Consider the following 23357-nt stretch of genomic DNA (forward strand, 5'->3'; position numbering starts at 1 on the left):
CATTTCTGTTTCTCAGTGGCAGCAGCAACTCAAAGGGCGGGAGCTTGTATCAGGGGCCTGCCGGGAGCGGTGAGTTACTGATTTGTGCTTTTAAATTTGAAGTCAGAGCAGAGGTTTCTGGAAAAGGAGGAACTTCTTATTTTTATTTCCGTCCTGCTATATAAGTCAGTGTCTTTTCAACCCGAGACCCTACCTTTGTAGGGCTTCCCACCCAACCACCTCCTCTAACCTTAAAGACCAGGGACATATCAGGGAAATGTCTCTTTTTTTACTTTTTGACTACGGGACTAGCAGGGATGGCAGTGCAGGGACAGCAATGTTCCTCCTGTAATGTTCCACTGCCTTTTAAGGAAGGGAATTCCAAAAACACTTAACCCTATGAAAGAATTTTATTTTCTCATTTCTGTCTGATATGGCTGACAATTTTAAATGATGATCCTTTAGTTCTAGATTCGGTCTCTCCAATGATCTGTAAAACCTCCCAATGCTTGGATTTCTTCTCTTGCCGATCTCCATTAAATATAACATTTTATTAGCTTTCCTGATCACTTTAGTCCCTTTATCCAAATCATGTTGAGAATTTTTAAGGAGTTGAGTCCCCAGCACTGAGCCCTGTGGCGCACCACGTGACATCCTGCTAGCCTGAAAAGACCCATTCATTCCTACCCTCTTTTACTTGTTAGCAATTTCTTTGCTTCTATCATGCCAGTATGTTATTGTATTTTATTTTCTGTAATAACGTTTAATGTGTCAACCTATCAAATGCCTTCTGGAAACCTAAGTAAGAGTGACCTTATTAGAGGCTTATAAAATCATGAGGGTGAATAGCCAAGGTCTTTTTCCTAGGGAGTCCAAAACTAGAAGAAGTAGAGTCATAGAGAAGTACAGTAAAGAGACAGACCCTTCGGTCCAACTCATCCCTGCCAACCAGACATCCCAACCTAACCTAGTCCCATTTATTAGCATTGACCCATATCCCTCTAAACCCTTCCTATTCATATACCCATCAAGATGCCTTTTAAATATTCTATTGTACTAGCCTCCACAACTTCCTCTGGTAGCTCATTCCCCATACATACATCACCCTTTGCGTAAAAATTTTGCCCCTTTGGTCCCTTTTATATCTTTGCACTCTCACCTTAAACTTATGCCCTCTACTTGTGGACTCCTCCACCCAACCCCCAACACCAGGGAAAAGACCTTGTCTATTTATCCTATCCATGTCCCTCATGATTTTGTAAACCTCTATTAGGTCACCCCTCAGCCTTTGAAGCTCCAAGGAAAACAACCCCAGCCGATTCAGCCTCTCCCTATTCAGTTCAAATCCTCCAACCCTGGCAACATCCTGGCAAATCTTTTCTGAAACCTTTCAGGTTTCACAACATTCTATAGGAGGGATACCAGGGAGACCAAAGTGAGAAGGAAAGATTTAAAATGGACATGAGATGTAACTTATTCACGCAGAGGGTGGTGTAGTGTATGGAACGAACTGCCAGGGGAAGGGGGTGGAGGCAGGTACAATTAAAAGGCATTTAGGTGGGTATATGAATGGGAAGAGTTTCGAGAAATATGGGCGAAATGCCAGCAAATGGGATTAGTCAGATTGGGATGTCTGGTTGGTGCAAACAAGTTGGACCAAAGGGTCTGTTTTGTGCTGTATAACTCTATGACTCTACGGTACATCTACTGGTTTCTCTACCTATAGCACAAGCTATTTTTACAAAGAACCCAATAAATTAATTAAATATGGCTATCCTTTGACAAAACTGTGTTGGATCAGCCTGATTATCTTGAATTTATCCAAGTGCCCTGTTGTCATGTTTTTAATAATAGCTTCTAACATTTTTCCTGCGGCAGATGTTAATTTAACTGACCTGTAGTTTCTTGCTTTCTGCCTCCATTCCTTTTTGAATAAATGAGTTACATTTGCTATTTTCTAATCTAAAGGAACATTTCTGATCTAATGAGTTTTAGAAAATTAAAACACGTGTCAACTACCTCACTACTTACTTCTTTTAAGACCCTTAGATAAAATCCATCAGGGCTCGGGAACTTGTCAACTCTCAGTTCCAATAATTTACTCAGTATGACTTCCTGCTAGTTGTAATTTTCTAGAGTTCTTCCTCCCCTTCAATTCCTGATTTATAGCTATATCTAGGATGTTACTCTTATCCTCTCTAATGAAGGCTGACCCAAAATATCTTTCAATTTTTCTGCTGTCTCTTTATCCTGTATTACTAATTCATAGAGTCATAGATTGTACAGCATGGAAACAGATCCTTTGGCCCAACTCATCCATGGCGACCAGATATCCCAACCCAATCTAGTCCCACCTGACCCATATCCTTCCTATTCATATACCCATCCAGATGCCTTTAAATGTTGCAATTATACTGCCTCCACCAGTTCCTCTGGCACATCATTCCATACACATTCCATCCTCTGTGTGAAAACGTTGCCCCTTAGGTCTCTTTTATATCTTTTCCCCTCACCCTAAATCTCTGTCCTCTAGTTCTGGACTCACCCACCCCAGGGAAGAGACTTTGTCTATTTATCCTATCCATGTCCCTCATGACTTAATAAACCTCTATAATGTCACCCCTCAGCCTCCAATACTCCAGGGAAAACAGCCCCAGCCTATTTAACCTCTCCCTATAGCTGAAATCCTCCAATCCTTGTAAATCTTTTCTGAACACTTTCAAGTTTCACAACATCTTTCTGATAGGAAGGAGACCAGAATTGCATGCAATATTCCAAAAGTGGCCTAACCAATGTCCTGTACAGCTACAACATGACCTCCCAATGTCTACACTCAATACTCTGACCAATAAAGAAGAGCATACCAAACGCCGCCTTCACTATCCTATCTACCTGCGACTCCACTTTTAAGGAGCTATGAACCTGCACTCCAAGGTCTCTTTGTTCAGCAACACTCCCTAGGACCCTATCATTAAGTGTATAAGTCCTGCTAAGATTTGTTTTCCCAAAATGCAGCACCTACCATTTATCTAAATTAAACTCCATCTGCCACTTCTTAGCCCATTGGCCCATCTGATCAAGATCCCATTGTAATCTGAGATAAGCTTCTTCACTGTCTAGTTCATTTCCAATTTTTGTGTCATCTGCAAACTTACTAACTATAACTCTTATGCTCACACCCAAATAATTTACATAAATGACGAAAAGTAGAGGACCAGCAGCGATCCTTGTGGCACTCCACTGGTTACAGGCCTCCAGTCTGAAAAACAACCCTCCACCTCCATCCTCTGTCTTCTACCTTTGAGCCAGTTCTGTATCCAAATGGCTAGTTATCCCCGTATTCCCTGAGATCTAACCTTGCTATCCAGTCTCCAATGGGGAACCTTGTCAAATGCCTTACTGAAGTCCATGTAGATCATGTCTACCGCTCTGCTCTCATCAATCCTCTTTGTTACTTCTTCAAGAAACTCAATCAAGTTTGTGAGACATGATTTCCCATGCACAAAGCCATGCTGACTATCCCTCATCAGTCCTTGCCTTTCCAAAAACATGTAAATCCTGTCTCTCAGGATTCCCTCCAACAAGTTGCCCACCACTGACATCCTAGGCTCATTTTCTATTTGATCAACACATACTTTGCTAACTCTTTTCTTTTCTAAATATCTAAAGAAATGTTTCCTAACTGTTTTTATATCTTTGGCTAATTTTCTCCCATACTCCCATACCCTCCTTATTAATCTTTTGGTAATTTAATTTTAATAAATATTTTGCTTTTTATATTTGGTCCAATCTTCTGACTTTTGCACAATTATACATCTTTTCTTTCAGTTTGATACTGCCTTTATCATTTTTAGTTAATCACAGATGGCGAGTACATGTCCCTTAGAATTTTTCTCATTTGTAGGAATGTATCTATTCTGCACTTTCTGGAATATCCACTTAATTGTTTGCATCTCTAATGACCTGTCCTTTAACATAAATTTTCAGTTCACTTTTGCGAGCCCTGCTTTCATGTCTTCATAATTATTGGTCACTGCTACCAAGGGTTACTTTCACTGAGTTCAGTAGTTATTTCTATCTCATTGGTCAAAACCAGATCTTGCCTGATGTCTGGTAGTCGCAACATGTTTCCCAAAAACATTCAAAGAATTTCCTGTTTAGTTTACTTTTTCCTATCTGATTTTTTTCAGTTTATATGTAGGTTAAAATCACTCATGATAGACATTGTACCCTTCTAACTGACTCTAACATTTCTTCTTTTATTCCCTGTCCTACCATATGGTTACTGTTAAAGGACCTTTATCATTTATCTCTACACAGTTGCTTCTGCATTCTGGTTTCCTAAATTTAGATCATTCCCCTGTATTATACTAGTATCATCTTTAATTAAGAGCCATTCCTCCACCCTTTCCTAACTGCCTGTCCTTCCTAAATGTTACATACTCTTCAATATTCAGGCTCCAATCGAGGTCATCTTGCAGCCACTTCCATTGTGGCCATTAGATTGTACTTTTTTATCTCAAATTATACAACCAGAACATCTCTTTTGATTCGAATGCTGCGTGTGTTCAAATATAGTGTCCTTATGTTTTGTCCTTTTATTATTTTTGTAACCTCTAATCTTGTCTGCTGATTTGCTCTTAAGATCTGTATTTTCAAACCTTTCCTGTCATCATCTCCCCACCCCATTATTCCATAATGAATAATTGTACATTTGCGTTTACAATTATTTTTACCACTACTCCAGCTTCCTGTAAGTTTTTGACCTCTCAAATTCAGGTGATCTTGAGATTCACTATTCCCTGAGCGTGCATTTCCTTCTGATTTGGAAGTTTGGTAGTTCTCTGGATCAAAACCTGTTGATATGGATTCTGTTACAGACAATGTGAAATTTGTGGGTTGCTTGGATTTCCTGCACGGAGAATGTCATTCCATTGTTGCAGACAATTTCTTTGTTGCAGCTCTGGAGGATATTTAACCTCATCAATTTCTTCGATGAGGATGGCTACCCTGCTGAAACAAGCAGGTCTTTCTTTTACAGTATCCTGGATTTTTGGCCCATGCAATTTTCTCCTTTTGACAGTATCTCCAAACCAAGTAATTTCTTCTTGATTATGTCTGAATTTGCAGACATTGTGTCCCATTTCGTGATTGCTTCCATACAACTAAAGCACCACATCTGTTTTTTTTATTCATTTATGGGATGTGGGTATTGCTGGTTGGGCCAGCATTTATTGCATGTCCTTGATGCCATTGAGAAGGTGCCTTCTTGAACTGCTGCAGTCTAAATGCTGTAGGTTGACCCACAATGCCCTGAGGGAGGGAATTCTAGGATTTTAACCCTGTGACTGTAAGCAATGGCACTATATTTCCAAGTTAGTACATTAAATGGCTTGGAAATGAACTTGCAGGTGGTGGTGTTCCCAGGTCTGTTTCCATAGTCATAGAGCATAGAAACAGACCCTTCAGCTCAAGTCATCCATGGCAACTAAGTTTCTCAAACTAAACTTGCATTTGGCCCATATCCCTCTGAATCTATCCAATTAATGTACCTGTTTAAATTACTTGTAAATGTTGTAACTATACCTGCATCTACCACTTCCTCTGGCAGTTTATTCCACATATGAACCATCCTCCGAGTGAAAACGTTGTCCTGCAGGTCCCTTTTAAATCTTTCTCCTCTTATCTTAAAAATATGCCTTCTACCTGAGGGAAAAAAAAGCCTTTGCTATTAACATTAACTATGCCCCTCATGATTTTATAAAGGTCTATAAGGTCACTTCTCAGCCTTCTGTGCTACAGTGAAAAAGGTCCCAGCCTATTTGTCCCAGCTAGACCCATCCAGGCAAGTGGGGAGCATTCCATTACATTCTTGACTTGTGCTTTGTAAGATGGTGGTCAGATTTTGGGGGTGATGGTGGTCAGATTTTGGGGGTGAGTATCTTAAATTGTGTGCGCAGATGTTTAATCTCTGTTTGTATGTTGAAGTTTGGACACTCTTCAACTTTTTGCTGAGGTTGGATGCTTTCAGTCACCTGCAGTGACTGTAGTATTGGTGAAACCAACATGCTTTCACCTCCATTGTACTGATTGAGAATTACTTAGTGTTCTGTTTGTCACTGGTATTGAGGATTATTCTGGGGAAGATAAAGAAATGAAATGTTGATTGAACACATGCCTCCTGAATAATAACAAGCTGTATCTGATATTGCTATTTGTTCACAAAACTTCATTGCACTCTGGGTTAACTCAGTTGTCAATTCACTAATGAACTCGAGTGGGGTATACAGCTTGTTGCATTATGTCTTCTCACACAAGTCTTGCTGATTCTTGCAATTTCAACTTTCTTTGAAACTTTTGAAAGCAGCGACAAAACATTTCTGCCAATCCAGTTTAGTTGCAGTATAATCTTGCTAATCGTGCAAAACAAATTTGTTATGGCAACATAACTAATCCTGATGAATTTTGTTTTCTGTTTGGGTCTCCTCATGTGTAGGGAGGCCTATGAAAACTTCCAATGGTTCTTCTTTCAACCATCTGTTCAGAAATGGAATGTTCTTTGATCTGTTATTCCATTACTGCTTGTTCTGATGTAGCTCCTTCTGTATTTGAAGAGGATTTGGGTCAACAGACATAGTCATGCTCACGAATGAGAATTCTTGATTATAAAGTCCATATACATTCTCTACTAACAGCTTTATGATGCAGAGTTGCTTGTAACATACCATTAAGCTTAAGTGCTTTAACTTCTGGATTAACTTGGTTCCATTGCTGTATGCTGTATTCTTTTAGTCCTAAGGATAATATAGTGACAAATCCCTCATCAAGTTTAAAAGTTGTAAAATGCCCATTGACCTAAATATGCTTCTGCCCGAAGTCTAGGTCTTGATCACCAATTTCCCTCAGAGTACCTTTGACCCATTTTGTTTCTTTTCCTTTGCTTATTTTTGATTTTTTTCTCTTTTTTGGCTTAGTAGCACCATTTATTTTAGTGCTCCATTCCCTTTGGCTCTGGAGGACTTACTCTTCTGTCAGTCAATCTCTCCTGTCTTCCACCCTATCTCACACTTTTTTTTTGTCCTTGTGCAACTTACCTGTTTCTCAAAGTCTCTACATGTTTACTTCTTTCCAGTTCTGATGAAGCATTAACTTGAAACATTATTTATATTCGCTCTCTGAACTGATGCTGCTGGACCTGCTGCAAACACTCATAACAACCCCCCCTCCCACACGCACACCTACCCACATGCACACACATACATATACGTTTGTGGGATGAATTTGTACTTGCAGAATTAACATTTTACTTTGTTCAAAAACTCTATGAATCCATGTAAGATTCTGTAAATCTGTTTTTTTAGATTATAATCAGTTTGACCATTGTGGCACAGGGAAGCTAACACTTTCAATACATTATCTGGGCCGACACGACACCAATTGTTAAAGTTCACTTGAGAATGTAACTTTTTAAAAAAGTTTTAAAAAGAACAGAAATCAACATGGTCATTCTAAAAGATGAGAGACTTAAACAATCCGGGTCTTTTTCAATATATAATTTCAGTTACATCACACTGTAAACTTTTGCTATAAATTGTGCCTTACAATCTTATTCTCTGCAATCACCTGATGAAGGAGTAGAGCTCTGAAAGCTAGTGCTTCCAAATAAACCTGTTGCACTATGACCTGATGTTGTGTAATTTTTTAACGCATTGCTTTTAGACTAAATTCCCTAGTTCTAGTGGCTATAGCAGTAGAATGGACCTTTTCATTATAACGAGGAGGTTTCAACCTGATGGCACTGCTTCAAAACTGTGGCAATTGGATACAGTAATAGAAGCAGAAAGTGGTGCAACTACTCAAAATGTTTGGCATGGAGGAGACACGTCAGAACGTATTTCCTGTCTCTCCACGAATATTAGTTACTTGACAAAAGAGCAGCGCTCCTAAAGCTCGTACTTTCAAATAAACCTGTTCCACTTTAACCTGACGTTACTTCATTTTAAAAAAAATTTGTCCACAAATAGTAACAGTGCTGCTGAGTTTCTGCGGCACGTGGTGTTTTCATTACAGATCGCAACCGTGTTTTGCTTTTATTCGGTTGGACACCGTGGCTGTCACTCAATGGTATCACGTGGTCCCTTCGCGCTGCTATTGAGTGGGGTGGAGAGGCGGGGCACCGTAGCCATGGTCGGTCCTATTGGGTAACAGCGGCGTCGCTGTCGCCCCGGTCAGCCAATGGGCGGGCGGGGAGCGGAGATTCAAATCCGAGCGCTGGCGGTTGGTCACGAAGCGCGAACGGCCCGACATCTCTATTTCTTCCCCCGCAAGACCCTGAACCCAGGCAGAGAGCGAGCGTTCAGACCTCGGCTCCAGGACTAGTGCCAGTGCAGAGACCTCGGGCACAGCCCCTGGCAATGGAACTACACGACCTCCGGTACAGCGAGCTGCAGCGGCTGGCCAAGCAGCACGGCCTCCGGGCCAATCTCAAGGTCGGTGTACGTGCTGTGTGCTCCGGGGGCATCAACATGGTGGTGTCCGTCCTCAGGCCCTCTGACTCCGGTGGCCATGTCCGGACCGCCAGCCCCGGGAATCGGTGCAGTCCAGTTCTCAAGCTCCCTCTGCCCATTCACCCTCCATTTCCCCGCAAGATGGCAGGCACCTCACCGGGGAGGCATCGATCACCTTTATTTAAGAAGAGGTGCTCTCACTGGCGGGGTTCACCTGTCCCTTTTGGGTTTGGAAACCCCATGGATTGATGGTTGTGGAGCGTTGTGTACCGTATTATAACTAAATAAAATCCGCGATTTGTTTTTACCTCGTTACTGGTATAAATGCATCAGTAATCTCTGAAACTGAATGAACGATGGCTGAAACGTGTTCTGTATTCCTTTAAATCAAGAATATTGCCTACCTCCACGATGACCAATTTCTTAGGAAGTTCAGTATCGTTAAAATTGTCATTTTTATTCTCGCCTGCAGTCAGATCTAAAGTAGCCCAGCTTAATATTCCTGTACCTGGCAGACTTAACGAAACATACAATTTTGTAGTTGTGTTAGAGGTGACGATTTTAGTTCACAAGAACCACACCAGCTGGTTGCTAGAGGTAGAGAGACAGTGAGGCAGGAGGTCTGGGTTCAATACCACCTGCTATAAAGGTGTGTAATAATATCCCTGAAAAGGTTGAAAGAGACCTAAGGGGCAACTTTTTCACGCAGAGGGTTGTACGTGTATGGAATGAGCTGCCAGAGAAAATGGTGGAGGCTGGTACAATTTAAGAGGCATTTGGATGGGTATATGAATAGGAAGGGTTTGATTAGATTAGATTACATAACAGTGTGGAAACAGGCCCTTCGGCCCAACAAGTCCACACCGACCCGCCGAAGCGCAACCCACCCATTCCCCTGCATTTACCCCTTTAGCTAACACTACGAGCAATTTAGCATAGCCAATTCACCTGACCTGCACATGTTTGGACTGTGGGAGGAAACCGGAGCACCCGGAGGAAACCCACACAGACACAGGGAGAATGTGCAAACTCCACACAGTCAGTCGCCTGAGTCAGGAATTGAACCCGGGTATCTGGCGCTGTGAGGCAGCAGTGCTAACCACTGTGCTGCCCTTTGAAATAGCTGAAATCCTTCAACCCTGGCAATATCCTTAAGTCTTTTCTGAACCCTTTCAAGTTTCACAACATCCTATAGGTCAAACAAATAGGCAAAAACTCTAGAAAAGGAACATGATGTGGGAAAATGTCAAGTTTGCTCTAGTGGGAAAGGATTTTTTAAAAAAACAGTATTACTAAAACCACAGAATTACAACTACAGAATTGAGGTTCTGAGCAATGTAGATGTTCCAGTGCAAGTACTGAGGATGACAAGTCTACGAAATGATATAGATAAGTGAGTAAACAAAACTTGCCAAATTGAATTATGTAGTAGGAAAATGGGAGGTTATGTAATTATAGTGGGCTTTGATAAGACTGCATTTCATTTTGTGTGCAGTTTCAGTCTCCTTTATTTAAGAATGTAAATTTGTTGGAGGTATTTCTGAGGGTTTATTTGCTTTGATATCTGGGATGGATGGGTTGTCTTATGTCGAAAGGTTGAGCAGACTTGGCTTGTTTCCATTGGAGCATAGAGTGAGGGGTGGCTTAATTGAGCATGCAATAAAGATGCTTAATGGTCTTGTATTGGTGGATGTGGAAAGGATATTTCCTCCTGAGGGTCAGGTTAAAACGAGTGGGCACTGCTTCAAAATTAATAGTGTCTTTTAGACCAATGACGAGGAACACTTTATGATGGAGTTCCAAAATAGAACATCCACCTCAAGATGGTGGAGACTGAGTTATTGAATACTTCTTGCTAGGCAAAAGGGAATCAAAGGTTATCGAGGTAGATGGCAGTATGGAATTTGAAAACAAACAGATCTGCTTAATAGAAAGTTGTAATACAAAAATGAGTACTCTATACTTTAGTGTATACTTGATTTTGTTGTAAGTTACAGTGGTCAATCTTGATTGAGAAATGCAGCAGAATCGGAATGGAACAACCTAGTATAAGAGGGCAGCCTCTACAATGCAGAACAGAATCCAGATGTCTAGACTACGTCTGGTTAAGTAGAAGAATTCGTGAAGGATAATTTAACATGGGTTTGTATCCATGGTGTCAGTCCAGTCCATGGATATGATTATACTGCAATGACCAGATCAAATTAAGTTGACTATTTAGCCGTCTAATTTATTTAAGTTGATGGTATGCCTAAGTTTAATCAAGTAATCTGCAGAAATTCTTAACTATTCAGTGAGATATTGGAGTTCTGTATTGTAGTTCAGCATAGGCAGACTTTCTATTCTGAAAATAATTGTCACTTTACTTGTGGTAAGTCAGATGATATACTGCTTTCCAAGAGCAAATGTTATCATCTAATAATTGAAGGTGAAATTATTTGCTTAAGTTAACCAAAGCAGTAGTGTGTTTGTTTGGAGAACTTTGAATGTCATAGAGATGTACAGCTTAGAAACAGACCCTACGGTCCAACCCATCTATGCCGACATGTTATCCCAACCCAATCTACTCCCACCTGCCAGCACCCGGCCCATATCCCTCCAAACCCTTCCTATTCCTATACCCATCCAAATGCCTCTTAAATGTTACAATTGTACCAGCCTCCACCACATCCTCTGGCAGCTCATTCCATACACATACCACCCTCTGCGTGAAAACGTTGACCCTTAGGTCCCTTTTATATCTTTCCCCTCTCACCCTAAACCAATGCCCTCTAGTTCTGGACTCCCCGACCCCAGGGAAAAGACTTTGCCTATTTATCCTATCCATGCGCCTCATAATTTTGTAAACCTCTATAAGATCACCCCTCAGCCTCCGACGCTCCAGGGAAAACAGCCCCAGCCTGTTCAGCCTCTCCCTGTAGCTCAGATCCTCCAACCCTGGCAACATCCTTGTAAATCTTTTCTGAACCGTTTCAAGTTTCACAACAACTTTCCGATAGGAAGGAGACCAGAATTGCACACAATATTCCAACAGTGGCCTAACCAATGTCCTGTACAGCCGCAACATGACCTCCCAAATCCTGTACTCAATACTCTGACCAAACGCCGCCTTCACTATCCTATCTACCTGCGACTCCACTTTCAAGGAGCTATGAACCTGCACTCCAAGGTCTCTTTGTTCAGCAACACTCCCTAGGACCTTACCATTAAGTGTATAAGTCCTGCTAAGATTTGCTTTCCCAAAATGCAGCACCTCGCATTTAGCTGAATTAAACTCCATCTGCCAGTTCTCAGCCCATTGGCCCATCTTGTCAAGATCCTGTTGTAATCTGAAGTACCCCTCTTCGCTGTCCACTAAACCTCCAATTTTGGTGTCGTCTGCAAACTTACTAACTGTACCTCTTATGCTCTCATCCAAATCATTTATGTAAATGACAAAAAGTAGAGGGCCCAGCACCGGTCCTTGTGGCACTCTACTGGTCACAGGCCTCCAGTCTGAAAAACAACCCTCCACCACCACTCTGTCTTCTATCTTTGACCCAGTTCTGTATCCGAATGTCTTGTTCTCCCTGCATTCCATGAGATCTAACCTTGCTAATCAGTCTCCCATGGGGAACCTTGTCGAACGCCTTACTGAAGTCCATATAGATCACATCTACTGCTCTGCCCTCATCAATCTTCTTTGTTACTTCATCAAAAAACTCAATCAAGTTTGTGAGACATGATTTCCCACGCACAAAGCCATGTTGACTATCCCGAATCAGTCCTTGCCTTTCCAAATACATCCTGTCCCTCAGGATTCCCTCCAACAACTTGCCCACCACCAAGGTCAGGCTCACTGGTCTATAGTTCCCTCGCTTGTCCTTACCACCCTTTATTGTTTTAGCCTGGAGTAAATAACCCAGCCCTTGTCTTGTATGGTTTTATAAAATGAAATCAGCACAATGCATAAACGTCTTTTTAGTTTTTAGTAATTCATTTGTAGACTTTCCCTTATAGGTTGAGTGTTGAATCATTTGGCAATAAGTAATGGTTATGTAATGGATTATGCAGCATTCTATCAACATGAGTCTATTTTCTACTAGAAAGTTAGCCAGTGGTATGGAATGTTGAAGAAACCACAGATTTTGTTTATATAGAGCCTGTTAATAAATTTAGAGCAGAAGAGCTGGGTCAAGGAATGTGAAGAATGGAGTACCTAACAGTGGAGAGATAAAAGGCATAACTTTGCAGGAAAAAGTGAAAAGGAAACGGTGTGTTAAAGTGGAATTAGTGTTTGTCTTGTTTCCTCAGTGATAGCCATATTGTGCATGTGGATGGACTGTAGTAAACAAAAGCTGGAAAATTAGATAATGATAGAGATGTTCAATGATTTGTAAAGTATTTTGAAGCACTGTTTACTGAATGAGGAAAATGACTGAGGACACAATTCATAGTTTGACATAGTTGCGACTGTAGCATGACTTTGAGAGTTAAGAGTGGCAGCTTCATGAGGATAACTCCAACTTCTAGTAGCAAATGTTCTTCTGTTTGGAAAAATGTGTAGTAATACACATTAGCTTCCCCAATGAAGGAAGGCATTACATGATAAATAATGGTATCCTGGAAATTACTAAAGATTAGTACTTTGAGTGGCTCAGTGGTTAGCACTGCTGTTGCATAGCACCAGGGATCCGGGTTCAATTCCAACTTCAGGCAACTGTGCAAACTCCACACAAACATTTTCCCTGTGTCTGGGTGCTCTGGTTTCCTTCCACAGTCCAAAGATGTGCAAGTTAGGTCAACTGACTAAGCTAGATTGCCCAAAGTGTTCAGGGATGTGTAGGTTAGGTGCATTAGTCAGGGAAAATGTTGAGTAATAAGGTAGAGCAATGGGTCTGGGTGGGATACTCTTTGGAAGGTTGGTGTTGATCTGTTGGGCCAAATGGCCTGTTTCCACACTGGGGGTGCTGAGGATTAGAGGGACCTTGTTTATCATGTTTGATTATTGTCACTAGTTCAGTGAAAAGTGTTTCTTATGTGCTTTACAGGCAGATCATTCTGTTACTCTCCCACAAGCGTGCAGGATACAACGTTACAGCTACCAAGAAGGTGCAGACAGAGATCCACATTAACCTTTAAACAGGTTCAGTCAAAACTTTGATCACAGCAGGAAGAAGCTGTTCTTGAAGCTGTTCATATGTGTCGAGTACGGGTGGGAGGGGTCTTTGATTATAGTTGGGTGATTGTATTTATAGAATCCCGACAGTGTGAGAAAAGGTCCTTCCACAGACCCTCCAAAGTCCACACCAACCCTCCAAAGAGTAACCCACTCAGATCCATTCCCCCTACCCTATGTTTACCCTTGACTAATGTACCTAACCTACGCATCCCTGAGCACTATAGCCAATTTAGTACTACCAATTCACCTAACCTGCATATCTTTGGACTGTTGCAGGAAACCGGAGCACCCGCAGGAAGCCCATGCAGACATACAATGTGCAAACTCCACACAGACAGTAGCTCGAGGCTGGAATCGAACCCAGGTCCTCAGTGCTGTGAGGCAGCAGTGCTAATTACTGAATCACTGTGGGGGCTATAATTGTGGCTATGTTCGCCAAGCTGTGAATTTGGTTTGCAGATGTTTCATCCCCTTTCTAGGTGATGTCCTTAGTGCAGTGGAGCTTCCTGTAAAGCACTGATGTACTATGCTGTTTGGAATTTATTTGTTTTCATTCCCACTGCTTCTGGTTGCCGGTTCTAATTGTTCATTGCAATGATTGGTATTTTGGGTCTAGGTCAGTGTGCTTATTGATGAAATCTGTGAATGAGTGCTAAGCTTCTAGGCATTCTCTGGCTGTGCTCTGTTTGGCTTGACCTATTATTGTTGTGTTGTCCCATTTGTTGTCAAATTTGTGGTCATTATTGTCTGTGCCAGCAACTGAAAGCAGCAGGAAAGAAACCAAAAGTTCCAACGGACACAGTACAGTAGTCCTTCACAGCACTGAGGATGTCACCTAGAAAGGGGACAAAACGTCTGCAAAGCAAATTCACAGCTCAGCAAACATATCCACAACAATGGCAACTGGCACCCGAGCTGCAAATCTTTACACCAACTTTGGTCTTTGTGATTATGTTGGTTGCTTCCCTGAGACAGTGGAAAGTATAGATGGAGTCAATGGATGAGAGGCTGATTTGTGTGATTTGGACTGGGCTGAATTCACAACTTTCTGTAGTTTATTTGTCTTGGGAAGAGCAGTTGCCATAACATGCTGTGATGCATCCGGAAAGGATGCATTCTATAGTGCATCTATAAATATTTGTAATACTCTTTATGGACATGCCAATTTTCCTTAGCCTTCTGAGAATGTAGGGTGTTGCTATGCTTTCTTGACTGATGTGTCAACATGGATGGACCAAGACAAATTGGTGATGGTCATATCCACAGATCCCATGTGGAACTGATCACAAACCTTAAAAAAAAACTTGTGTGGAGGTGGAAGATAGTGATTTACAAGCCATTTGAAGAAATTGAAATCAAGATACATTTCTTTTACGGCAAGTTTTTCTTTAATCAACCTATTTGGATGTATGATGACATACCTCTGTGGCTGTCACATTCTGAAGTTGGACATGGAACTGGACTTTCCAGCCAAGAGATGGTGATACTACCTATCACTCCCTCAGCCACTCTCTTGTGGAGAGTTTATTGATATGCTCAATCTTCTCCCTCTCAATGTCCCAGTGGTACAGATGTTCCCCATGTTGTGTGTGCTCAGAATTAAGAGCCACCTTCTTTCTTTAATGTCAAACATGATGTGATTAACTACACATTAACAGTGAGCATAGTTCTTGACGAGTATTTATGCTTCCTTTGTGAAAATAAGCATTGTATGCAATATTGGATGGGATAGTATGTCCTGCTATAATTTACAGGGAAAGTGATAAAAGCTATTATTAAATGACAAATGTGAAGAAAACTGGCCTATTATTTCCTGAATTCTGTCTTCCTTTTTTCAGGAAAGCGATAAAACTTGCTATTTTACAATCTAATAAGATCTTTCCTGAATCAAATTAGCGACCTCTCTCGAAACTTTAAAGTGAGGTCCATTAGAATCTGTGAACTTGTTTCTTTTAATATATCACTTATTTGTGTAGTTATATCCATTTTCTTGGCATTTGTGGGGGGTTTTTAAGTCAATTTTTCCTTGGAATTTTTCTTTCTCATTGGCACATTCTGTGGATTCTGAGATATACCCTTAAATGTCCAGCACTTTATCTCTATTTATCTATCCCTTAACCTAAATTCGTTTACATTAGCTCATTTTTCATGACTTAATTGCCATTTTATTCAAGTTGAAAATCTCGTCTAAAAATCAATGTTTGACAAGGTTTTAGCAAAGGACCAAATTCAGTGTTGCTGTTCATGATACGCATCCACAATTTTAGACTTGCATGTGAGGCACAAACAATTCAGATGTTTGCAGATTATATAAAATTTGGGTATTGGTTGATTTTCAGAACAATATCATCAGTGAGATTGGTGGAAATGTGTCAGATGGAATTTGATCTTCAGAAATGAGGTGATTGAATTAGGAAGCTAGTAACAAGCTACGCAAATATGCTAAGAAATATGAGGGACCTTGGAGTAAATACTATCAATGTCATAAATGACATTGAAGATAAATATTCCCTTAACATCTTCAACCTGTTTGTACTCTTAAACATAGTTAATCAACTTATCCTTTTTTCTTTGCCTTTTGACAGTCCACCTAATTGTAGACAAATCACCTGCAATTGTTCTGCCTCTCCTCTTAAGCTATTATATCCAGTGATGACAAGATTCAATCCATGGCCCCCTCTTATTTCCTATCCACATGTTTCTCCTCTGGCATCATCTGAATGCAAAGTGCTAATTTTATCATACTCAGAAACACCCAGTTCTACCTCTCTATCAACTAGATATCTCTTGACTCCAACTTTGAGAATTGTCAAACTTATTAGTTCTGGATGAGCTGAAGTTTCCTCTAAATATTGGAAGGACTGAAACCATTGTTTTCTACTCTCAGTCTAAACTTCTTCCCAAGCTACTGACTCCATCCTCTTTCTAGACAACAGTCTGAGTTTAAACCAGTCTGTTTTGCAACCTTGGTGTTACCTTTTGATCCTAGGATGAGTTTCTGACCCCTTATTCATGCAGTTTAGACCACCAACATCCATCTCTGTAATGTCATCTGTTTCAGTTAATCTGCTGCAGAAAACTTTCATGCATGGTTTAGTTATCTCTAGACTTTATTGTTCCAACACTTTCCTGACCTGGTCTCTGACATGCCTAATTTTTAATTTTTGAGGTCATGTGAAATTCTGCTGCCCATGCCTAAGATGCCCAAGTCTTGTCCTGTTTTCCCCCATCACCCCTGTACTCGCTGACCTATGTTGGCTCCTGATCAAGCAACCTCTCAATTCTAAAGTTGTCATCCTGATTTATAGATCTCATTATGACCTTGTCCCTGTTATTTCTTTAATCAGTCTGTCCTTTAAATTCATATCTTTTGTGCCTCTACAATTTTAACTATTCTCTTTGGTGGCTGCTCTCCCAGTTGCTTGAGACCTAAATTCTGGAACCTATTTCCCCCTATATTTATTTGCCTTTTTTAAAAAAAAATATCCTTCTAAGACCAAACTCAAAATCTTGGTCAAGGAGGTAAGTTTTAGTCACCTGACCCAATGTTCCTTTGTATAGCTCATACTTTGTTTCATAATGCCTCTGTGAAGTGTCTTGATGTTTCATTACAGTACAGATGGTATATAAGTTTGCAAGGCGTATCTTTTGGTGCAGATGTTAATGTCCCTGCAGAACCTCTGGGTTTCAGTACTTGCTGGCCAAGGAACTTGTGTTCACAGTGTAGTTCAACAAGTTGGTATTGAAGTTGTAACTTCCAACATACTGCAATGGCAGAGCGGGAGAAATTCCTGCTCAATCACATGAAGGAAGGAAAGTTGCAGCCTCTGACACCGCTATCCATAACTTGGCCACAACATGCAAAAGTGAATTGTTAGACTCAAATGATGTTGAAGCTTTAAGTTATGTTTCTTATGTTTTAAGTTTGTTTGTAATTTGGTCAAAGGAGCTTTATGTGAACAGTACAAATGATTGCTGTTTTCATAAAAATGATATCATCTCCTAAAGTTGAATAATTTCTCTGTTCACTTTTACTCTTTTTTTTTCTAATACAGGCAGACAAATTACTGAAAAATTTGCAAGAATTCTTCCAAGAGCAGAAGGATGGTCCTGCTTTGAAGGTTTGTATGTGGAAATTAATCTTTAAAACATTTGAGAATAATTCATATTTGTATGGTAACTTAAAATTCCTGAATTCCTTGGGGCATTCGTATCAAACAAAACTTGACGGTTAAGTTAATTGGGGTGGCCCAGAGAAATATGACCAAAGGCTTTGGGCAAACAGGAAGTTTTAAGTTGGAGGGAATTGGAGAGATTTAGATAAGGAATTCCATAATTTACAGCTGCCATTATGCTGTGATGAAAATTGGGGATGTGCAAGAGGACAGCATAGAAAGAAGTGGCTTAAATTACATTCTTATCCAGTGCTATTTCTGATACCAACTTGGAGGAATAGATTTGAAGGACTGAATGGCCACCTCCAAGTTATACTACTTGTTTACCTGCAGACACTGCTTAATGAGTATCCATATTCTGTTATTTGTGCTTATCTTGAATGTGAGATTGATATGAATCCTTAAACTTATCATCTAGCTGCTGCTTCTGGATAATAGTATTTTTTGTGTTCCAAACTGTAAGATCTGGCTTACAAAACTGACAAGAGGACAATATTTCATGGTGGGTGGGGAGTGAAAGGGGATCCATTGACTTTAATAGCTTTTAGCCTGAGGAGAGGTTGCATATGGTTGTTGGCATTAATGAATAGGATGTGCCATATTTGAATGCAGTGATGCAGCAGAAGGAACTTTATTTGCATGAAAGCAGAATTATTATAAATGTTAATTTGATGTTGCTGAAGCATATTCAAGGTCTTTGTTTTCAGGCTGCTATAGAAGAGAATATGGGTAATACAGTTAATGTGGAAAAGTGGGAAGACTCTAATGTGACCAAACGACGGGGCAAAGAAAGATTGCCAAATGACAATCAAAATGAATCACTTAATTCACAAATTTTTACAGCTTCTGAAAATGAACAGCCTTCAATGGTATGACACTTTTCACTAATTTACTACTTACACTGTCCAGCATGAAATTTTACCTGTTATGAAATAGTCAAATACTACTTCACGATGAAATATTTGTTTCAGGAACCTTCCCCTCATTTGGAAAAGTGCCAAAGCACAGAAGGTTCTGATTTAAAGAGGAGGCAAAAAAAACGACATGTTGAATTTGAGGATTCTATAGAAAAGGATGAAATTACAGGAAATGCGGCTGATGAAAGTGCTCCTGTCGCCCAGTGCTCACTTCATGTATCAAATGAGAAAGTAACTGATACATCCAAAGGTAGTGTCAGGCAATTATTTAACTTTCTTTGCATACACACTCCAAATGGCTCTCTCGGGATATAATTAATGTTGGAGTGGATCGCAGTCTATTCTTTTGCCAATGCGTTATTTAAATTGAATTTACTGGAATCTGAATTTTTTTGATGTACAGTTCAGAATATTTGACAGTCAGTCCTAACAAAGTAAGTAGAAATATTTAACATTTCACTTTTTTTATTTTATGCAGATGGATGCACTTTGTCATTATATATTTTCAAGGAAGTTCCCAATTGAAAAAACTTCCAAAATGGCCTCAGTTCAATTTTGTCCTGAGTGAGTTAGTCCCCTCTGGCTAAAGACAGAGGACAAGGAATTAGCTGTTGATTCCTTGTGGGAGTTTTGTGTATCATACTAATTGCTTTTAATTGAACATTAAATGACTTTGTGCAGAGTGCGAGGGGGAGTGGGAAGTAATGGACAAGTCTAGAGGGCAGTTGGAGACTTGGGGCTGGGATAATGTTGGGGTTAGGGAAATGAGGATGCTGTTGAAATCCACATTTGTCCCATCTGGTTAGATTAGATTCCCTACAGTGTGGAAACAGGCTCTTTGGCCTCAACCAGTCCACACCAACCCTCCAAAGAGTCACCCACCCAGACCCATTTCCCTCTGGCTAACTGATGTAACACTATGAGCAATTTAGCATGGCCAATTCACCTGACCTGCACATCTTTGGATTGTGAGAGGAAACCGGAGCACCCGGAGGAAACCCACGCAGACATGGGGAGAATGTGCAAACTCCATACAGTCACCTGAGGCTGGAATCGAACCTGGGACTCTGGTGCTGTGAGGCAGCAGTGCTAACCACTTAAGACACCGTGTCGCAGGATGCCTTCTTGCAGATCATTTCAGAGAACATCTTTGGGACACACCAACCCCATTCTGACCCCCCAATGGCTGAACACTTCAATCCCACCTCCCACTCCGTCAAGGACATGCAGTTCCTGGGCTGCCTCCACCGCCAAACCGTTACCACCCAATGCCTGAAGGAGGAACACCTCATATTCTGCCTTGGGACCCTGCAACCACACGGGATAAATGTGGATTTCAACAGCGTCCTCATTACCCCCCCGCCCCCCCAAACATTATCCGAGTCCTAAGGCTCCAACTCAGCACTGCCCTCCGGACCCATCCATCACCCCTCCGACTTATCACTTTCTCCCTTGCCTTCATCCACCTATCACTTTCCCAGCTACCTTCCCCCACTCTCCCAACCCCAACCCCCTCCCATTTATTTCTCAGCCCCAACCAACAATCCTCATTCCTGATGAAGGGCTTATGCCTGAAACGTCGATTCTCCTGCTCCTCGGATGCTGCTTGATCTTGCTGTACTTTTCCAGCACTGTACTGTCGACTTTGTACGGTGCCTACCTTTTATTCCAAATTTGAGGGGAGCGGCACAATGCTGGTTGAGCACACTTTTTTCCATCTGGGAGGTTAGTTTTACAGTTGGATTCTTTTCCCTACTTCTCTCTCCACTTATCTAGACTGGGGACTTTTGCCTGACGTATTCTGGCTTGTCTGCGCCAATGGTGGGGTTCTTCTGTGACCAACTAGTTCTAGTCTGAAATTCCAATCTGGAGTATTCTGACTTGGAGAAGATCAGTTTTTGTTTCTTGTTTGCACAGCAGGTCAGCAAACAGTGATGTAACAAGCAGTGTAGCCTCATGTTAAGATGTCAGAAAACCAGATGTCTTGTTCTATATCCATGTGTTTTGTGAATAATTAGGTTAGGCTTGGCTGAAATAGCTTGTCAGAAAGTAAGGCAGAGGAGGAAAATATGACATTTCTTTTGAGACCGGTTTGATCAAATTCAAGCAATTTGCTTGTTTGTTTGAGTTTAAATTTGTGAAGTTAGAGTTTGAGGAAATTATAACATTCGTTCAGTTTTTTTAAAATAACTGAGTGCTGTTAGCTACTGAAGTGAGAATAATTGAAATGTACTGTTTTTCTTTTCATTCATTGGGTGAAAATGTCACTGGCAAAACCAGCATTTGTTTTGTTTCTTATGGATCTGGGAAAAGTGCAAGTAAGGCATCTTCTTGAACCGTTGCTCCATGTAATATAGATATACCCACTGCATTAACTGATGGAGGGAATGCATGTTGACAGTGATGAGCAGGTAGTAATCGAGCAGGGACCTTTTTCCCTGGATGATCTTGAATTTTTTCAAGTGTTATTGGAGTCACATTCATCCAGGCAAGTAGTAAGTATTCCTAAACAGAGGGGAGGCCATTGAAGCAGTTGGGGCTAGGACACACTCCTGAGGCATTCCTGGATTCATATGATAACCCCTAACAACCTCAGTTTATGCTGGTATGATTCCAGTCGAGAGTGTGGTGCTGGAAAAGCACAGCAGGTCAGGTAGCATCTGAGGAGCAGGAGAATCGACATTCTAGGCAAAAGCCCTTCATAAGGAATTTCCACCATCAGGAACACCCAAGTGGCCAGTGACAATCAGTACCCTTCTCATCAAAGGGCAATGCTGCGTGATCAAATAGTGGAGGCAAGGGCAGGGATTAAATGAAAATAGAGTTGGAAGGGCAAATAATACACTCTGCTCCCTGTGGTGCCCACCCCTCCCTGAACAACTCAAGGGTGTTGGTGGACACCGCGTGCTCCTTCTCTCGAGACATCCGAGCATGAAAGTAATGTCAGAAGTGGGGCAAGCAATTGGCCCTAATGACCCCCTCCACTGCCCGATGCCTGGACCTATTTATGTCCAGTTTGGCTGAGGTGCCTGTGTTGTAGCTGTATTGAAGAAGGGCTTATGCCCGAAATGTCGATTCTCCTGCTCCTTGGATGCTGCCTGACCTACTGCGCTTTTCCAGCAACACATTTTTCAGCCTTGTAGCTGTATTGAAACAACATTTGCTTCAGGCACGGCAATTTTTGGAGCACAGATGTTCAGTACCATTGCCAAAAATGTTGTCCAGGTTCTTGTTGCCTTTGCAGTATCCAGTATCTTCAACCAATTGATTCATTCCATTGTATAACATGAAGACTGGAGTTTGTGATGCTGGGGATCCTTGGAAGGAGACTGAGATAGAGCACCTGTTCTGCACCTCTGACTGAAGATGATTGCAAATGTTTCATCATTTTGAGGATAGGAATACTTGTGAAGGCTACTGTTCCTGTTAGTTGTTGAATTGTCCACCATTCATGACAGGATGTAAGAAGATTGCAGAGCTTGGATCTGACCCATTGGTTATGGATTACCTTAACTCCGTCTATAGTATTCTGCTTACCCTGTTTGACATGCAAGCAGTGCTGAATTGTAGCTTCACTGTCTGATGAATCGTTTATTATTGATGCTGTGTTTCTTTAGGTACAGGAACTACTACCCAATCAAAGACTGGCAAAATTCCACGTTTAATTCGAACGACTGGGAAATCTGGTCTCAAATCTCCTCCTGCAGTTGGGAAAACTGCACTAAATCATGTGACTCCTGGTAAGAAAGTATTGTAATCAAGATGGTAGCAGAAAGTGAGGACTGCAGATGCTGGAGATCAGAGCTGAAAATGTGTTGCTGGAAAAGCGCAGCAGGTCAGGCAGCATCCAAGGAGCAGAAGAATCGATGTTTTGAGCATGAGCCCTTCTTCAGGATTCCTGAAGAAGGGCTCATACTCGAAATGTCGATTCTCCTGTTCCTTGGATGCTGCCTGACCTGCTGCGCTTTTCCAGCAACACATTTTCAGCTCTAATCAAGATGGTAGTTTGATATTGGGGCATTGCCACTCTCTCCTACATTTGTCTTGCTATGTTGTGCCTCAGATTATCATATTGTATCAAATCCATGATGGGATAATGGAACTACTTGTTGCTGACATTAAACTTGAAGCATTCCTCCAGTCGGAGCAAATCCGTTAGCTTGCTGTCTCTCCATGGATGCTGCCTGACCTGCTGTGATTTCCAGCATTTTTTTTTTCAATACTGATTTCCCCAGGCACTTGTGCTGTAACACCTCTTTGCCTTTATGACCAATATCTTTTCGTAAACTGTGTGTATGAATTCCATACATGTGACAGTCTACCTGTAATATGGTATTTTTATACATATCTGTTTTTACTGAATAAGCTACTAAGCTAATGAAGTAGAACTGGGAGGCATGTACAACATTTCAGGCAAAAAGATAAAGAAGCCATTGGTTATGATAACCTTGTTGTCACACTTGACTCCAAGATGAGCAAGAAGGTCACCTTTGTTCCATCACTAAAAGTATTTATTTCTAATTCCCATAACCTTTGATTCTTCTCGGCTCTTTTTATTTTGAACCCCTCATTATTCCTTCAGACTTGACCATTCCAATGCATACCTGACTAGTCTGCA

General features: G+C 41.1%; 1 protein-coding gene across 2 annotated transcripts in view; it reads left to right on the forward strand.

Annotated features, from left to right (window-relative positions):
• The first annotated feature begins 8237 nt into the window (after positions 1–8237).
• The window catches only part of nusap1 (nucleolar and spindle associated protein 1), a 32375-nt gene continuing 17255 nt past the window's right edge, over positions 8238–23357 (forward strand). For both annotated transcript variants that reach the window (XM_072569393.1, XM_072569394.1), the window contains exons 1-5: positions 8238–8468; positions 17703–17768; positions 18530–18691; positions 18794–18989; positions 22357–22479. In XM_072569393.1, coding sequence (XP_072425494.1) covers positions 8394–8468; positions 17703–17768; positions 18530–18691; positions 18794–18989; positions 22357–22479 — 622 coding nt within the window. In that variant the 5' untranslated portion in view covers positions 8238–8393. The remainder of the gene's footprint in view (positions 8469–17702; positions 17769–18529; positions 18692–18793; positions 18990–22356; positions 22480–23357) is intronic.

Source organism: Chiloscyllium punctatum, chromosome 4, assembly GCF_047496795.1.
Source record: "Chiloscyllium punctatum isolate Juve2018m chromosome 4, sChiPun1.3, whole genome shotgun sequence".
NCBI lineage: Eukaryota > Metazoa > Chordata > Chondrichthyes > Orectolobiformes > Hemiscylliidae > Chiloscyllium > Chiloscyllium punctatum.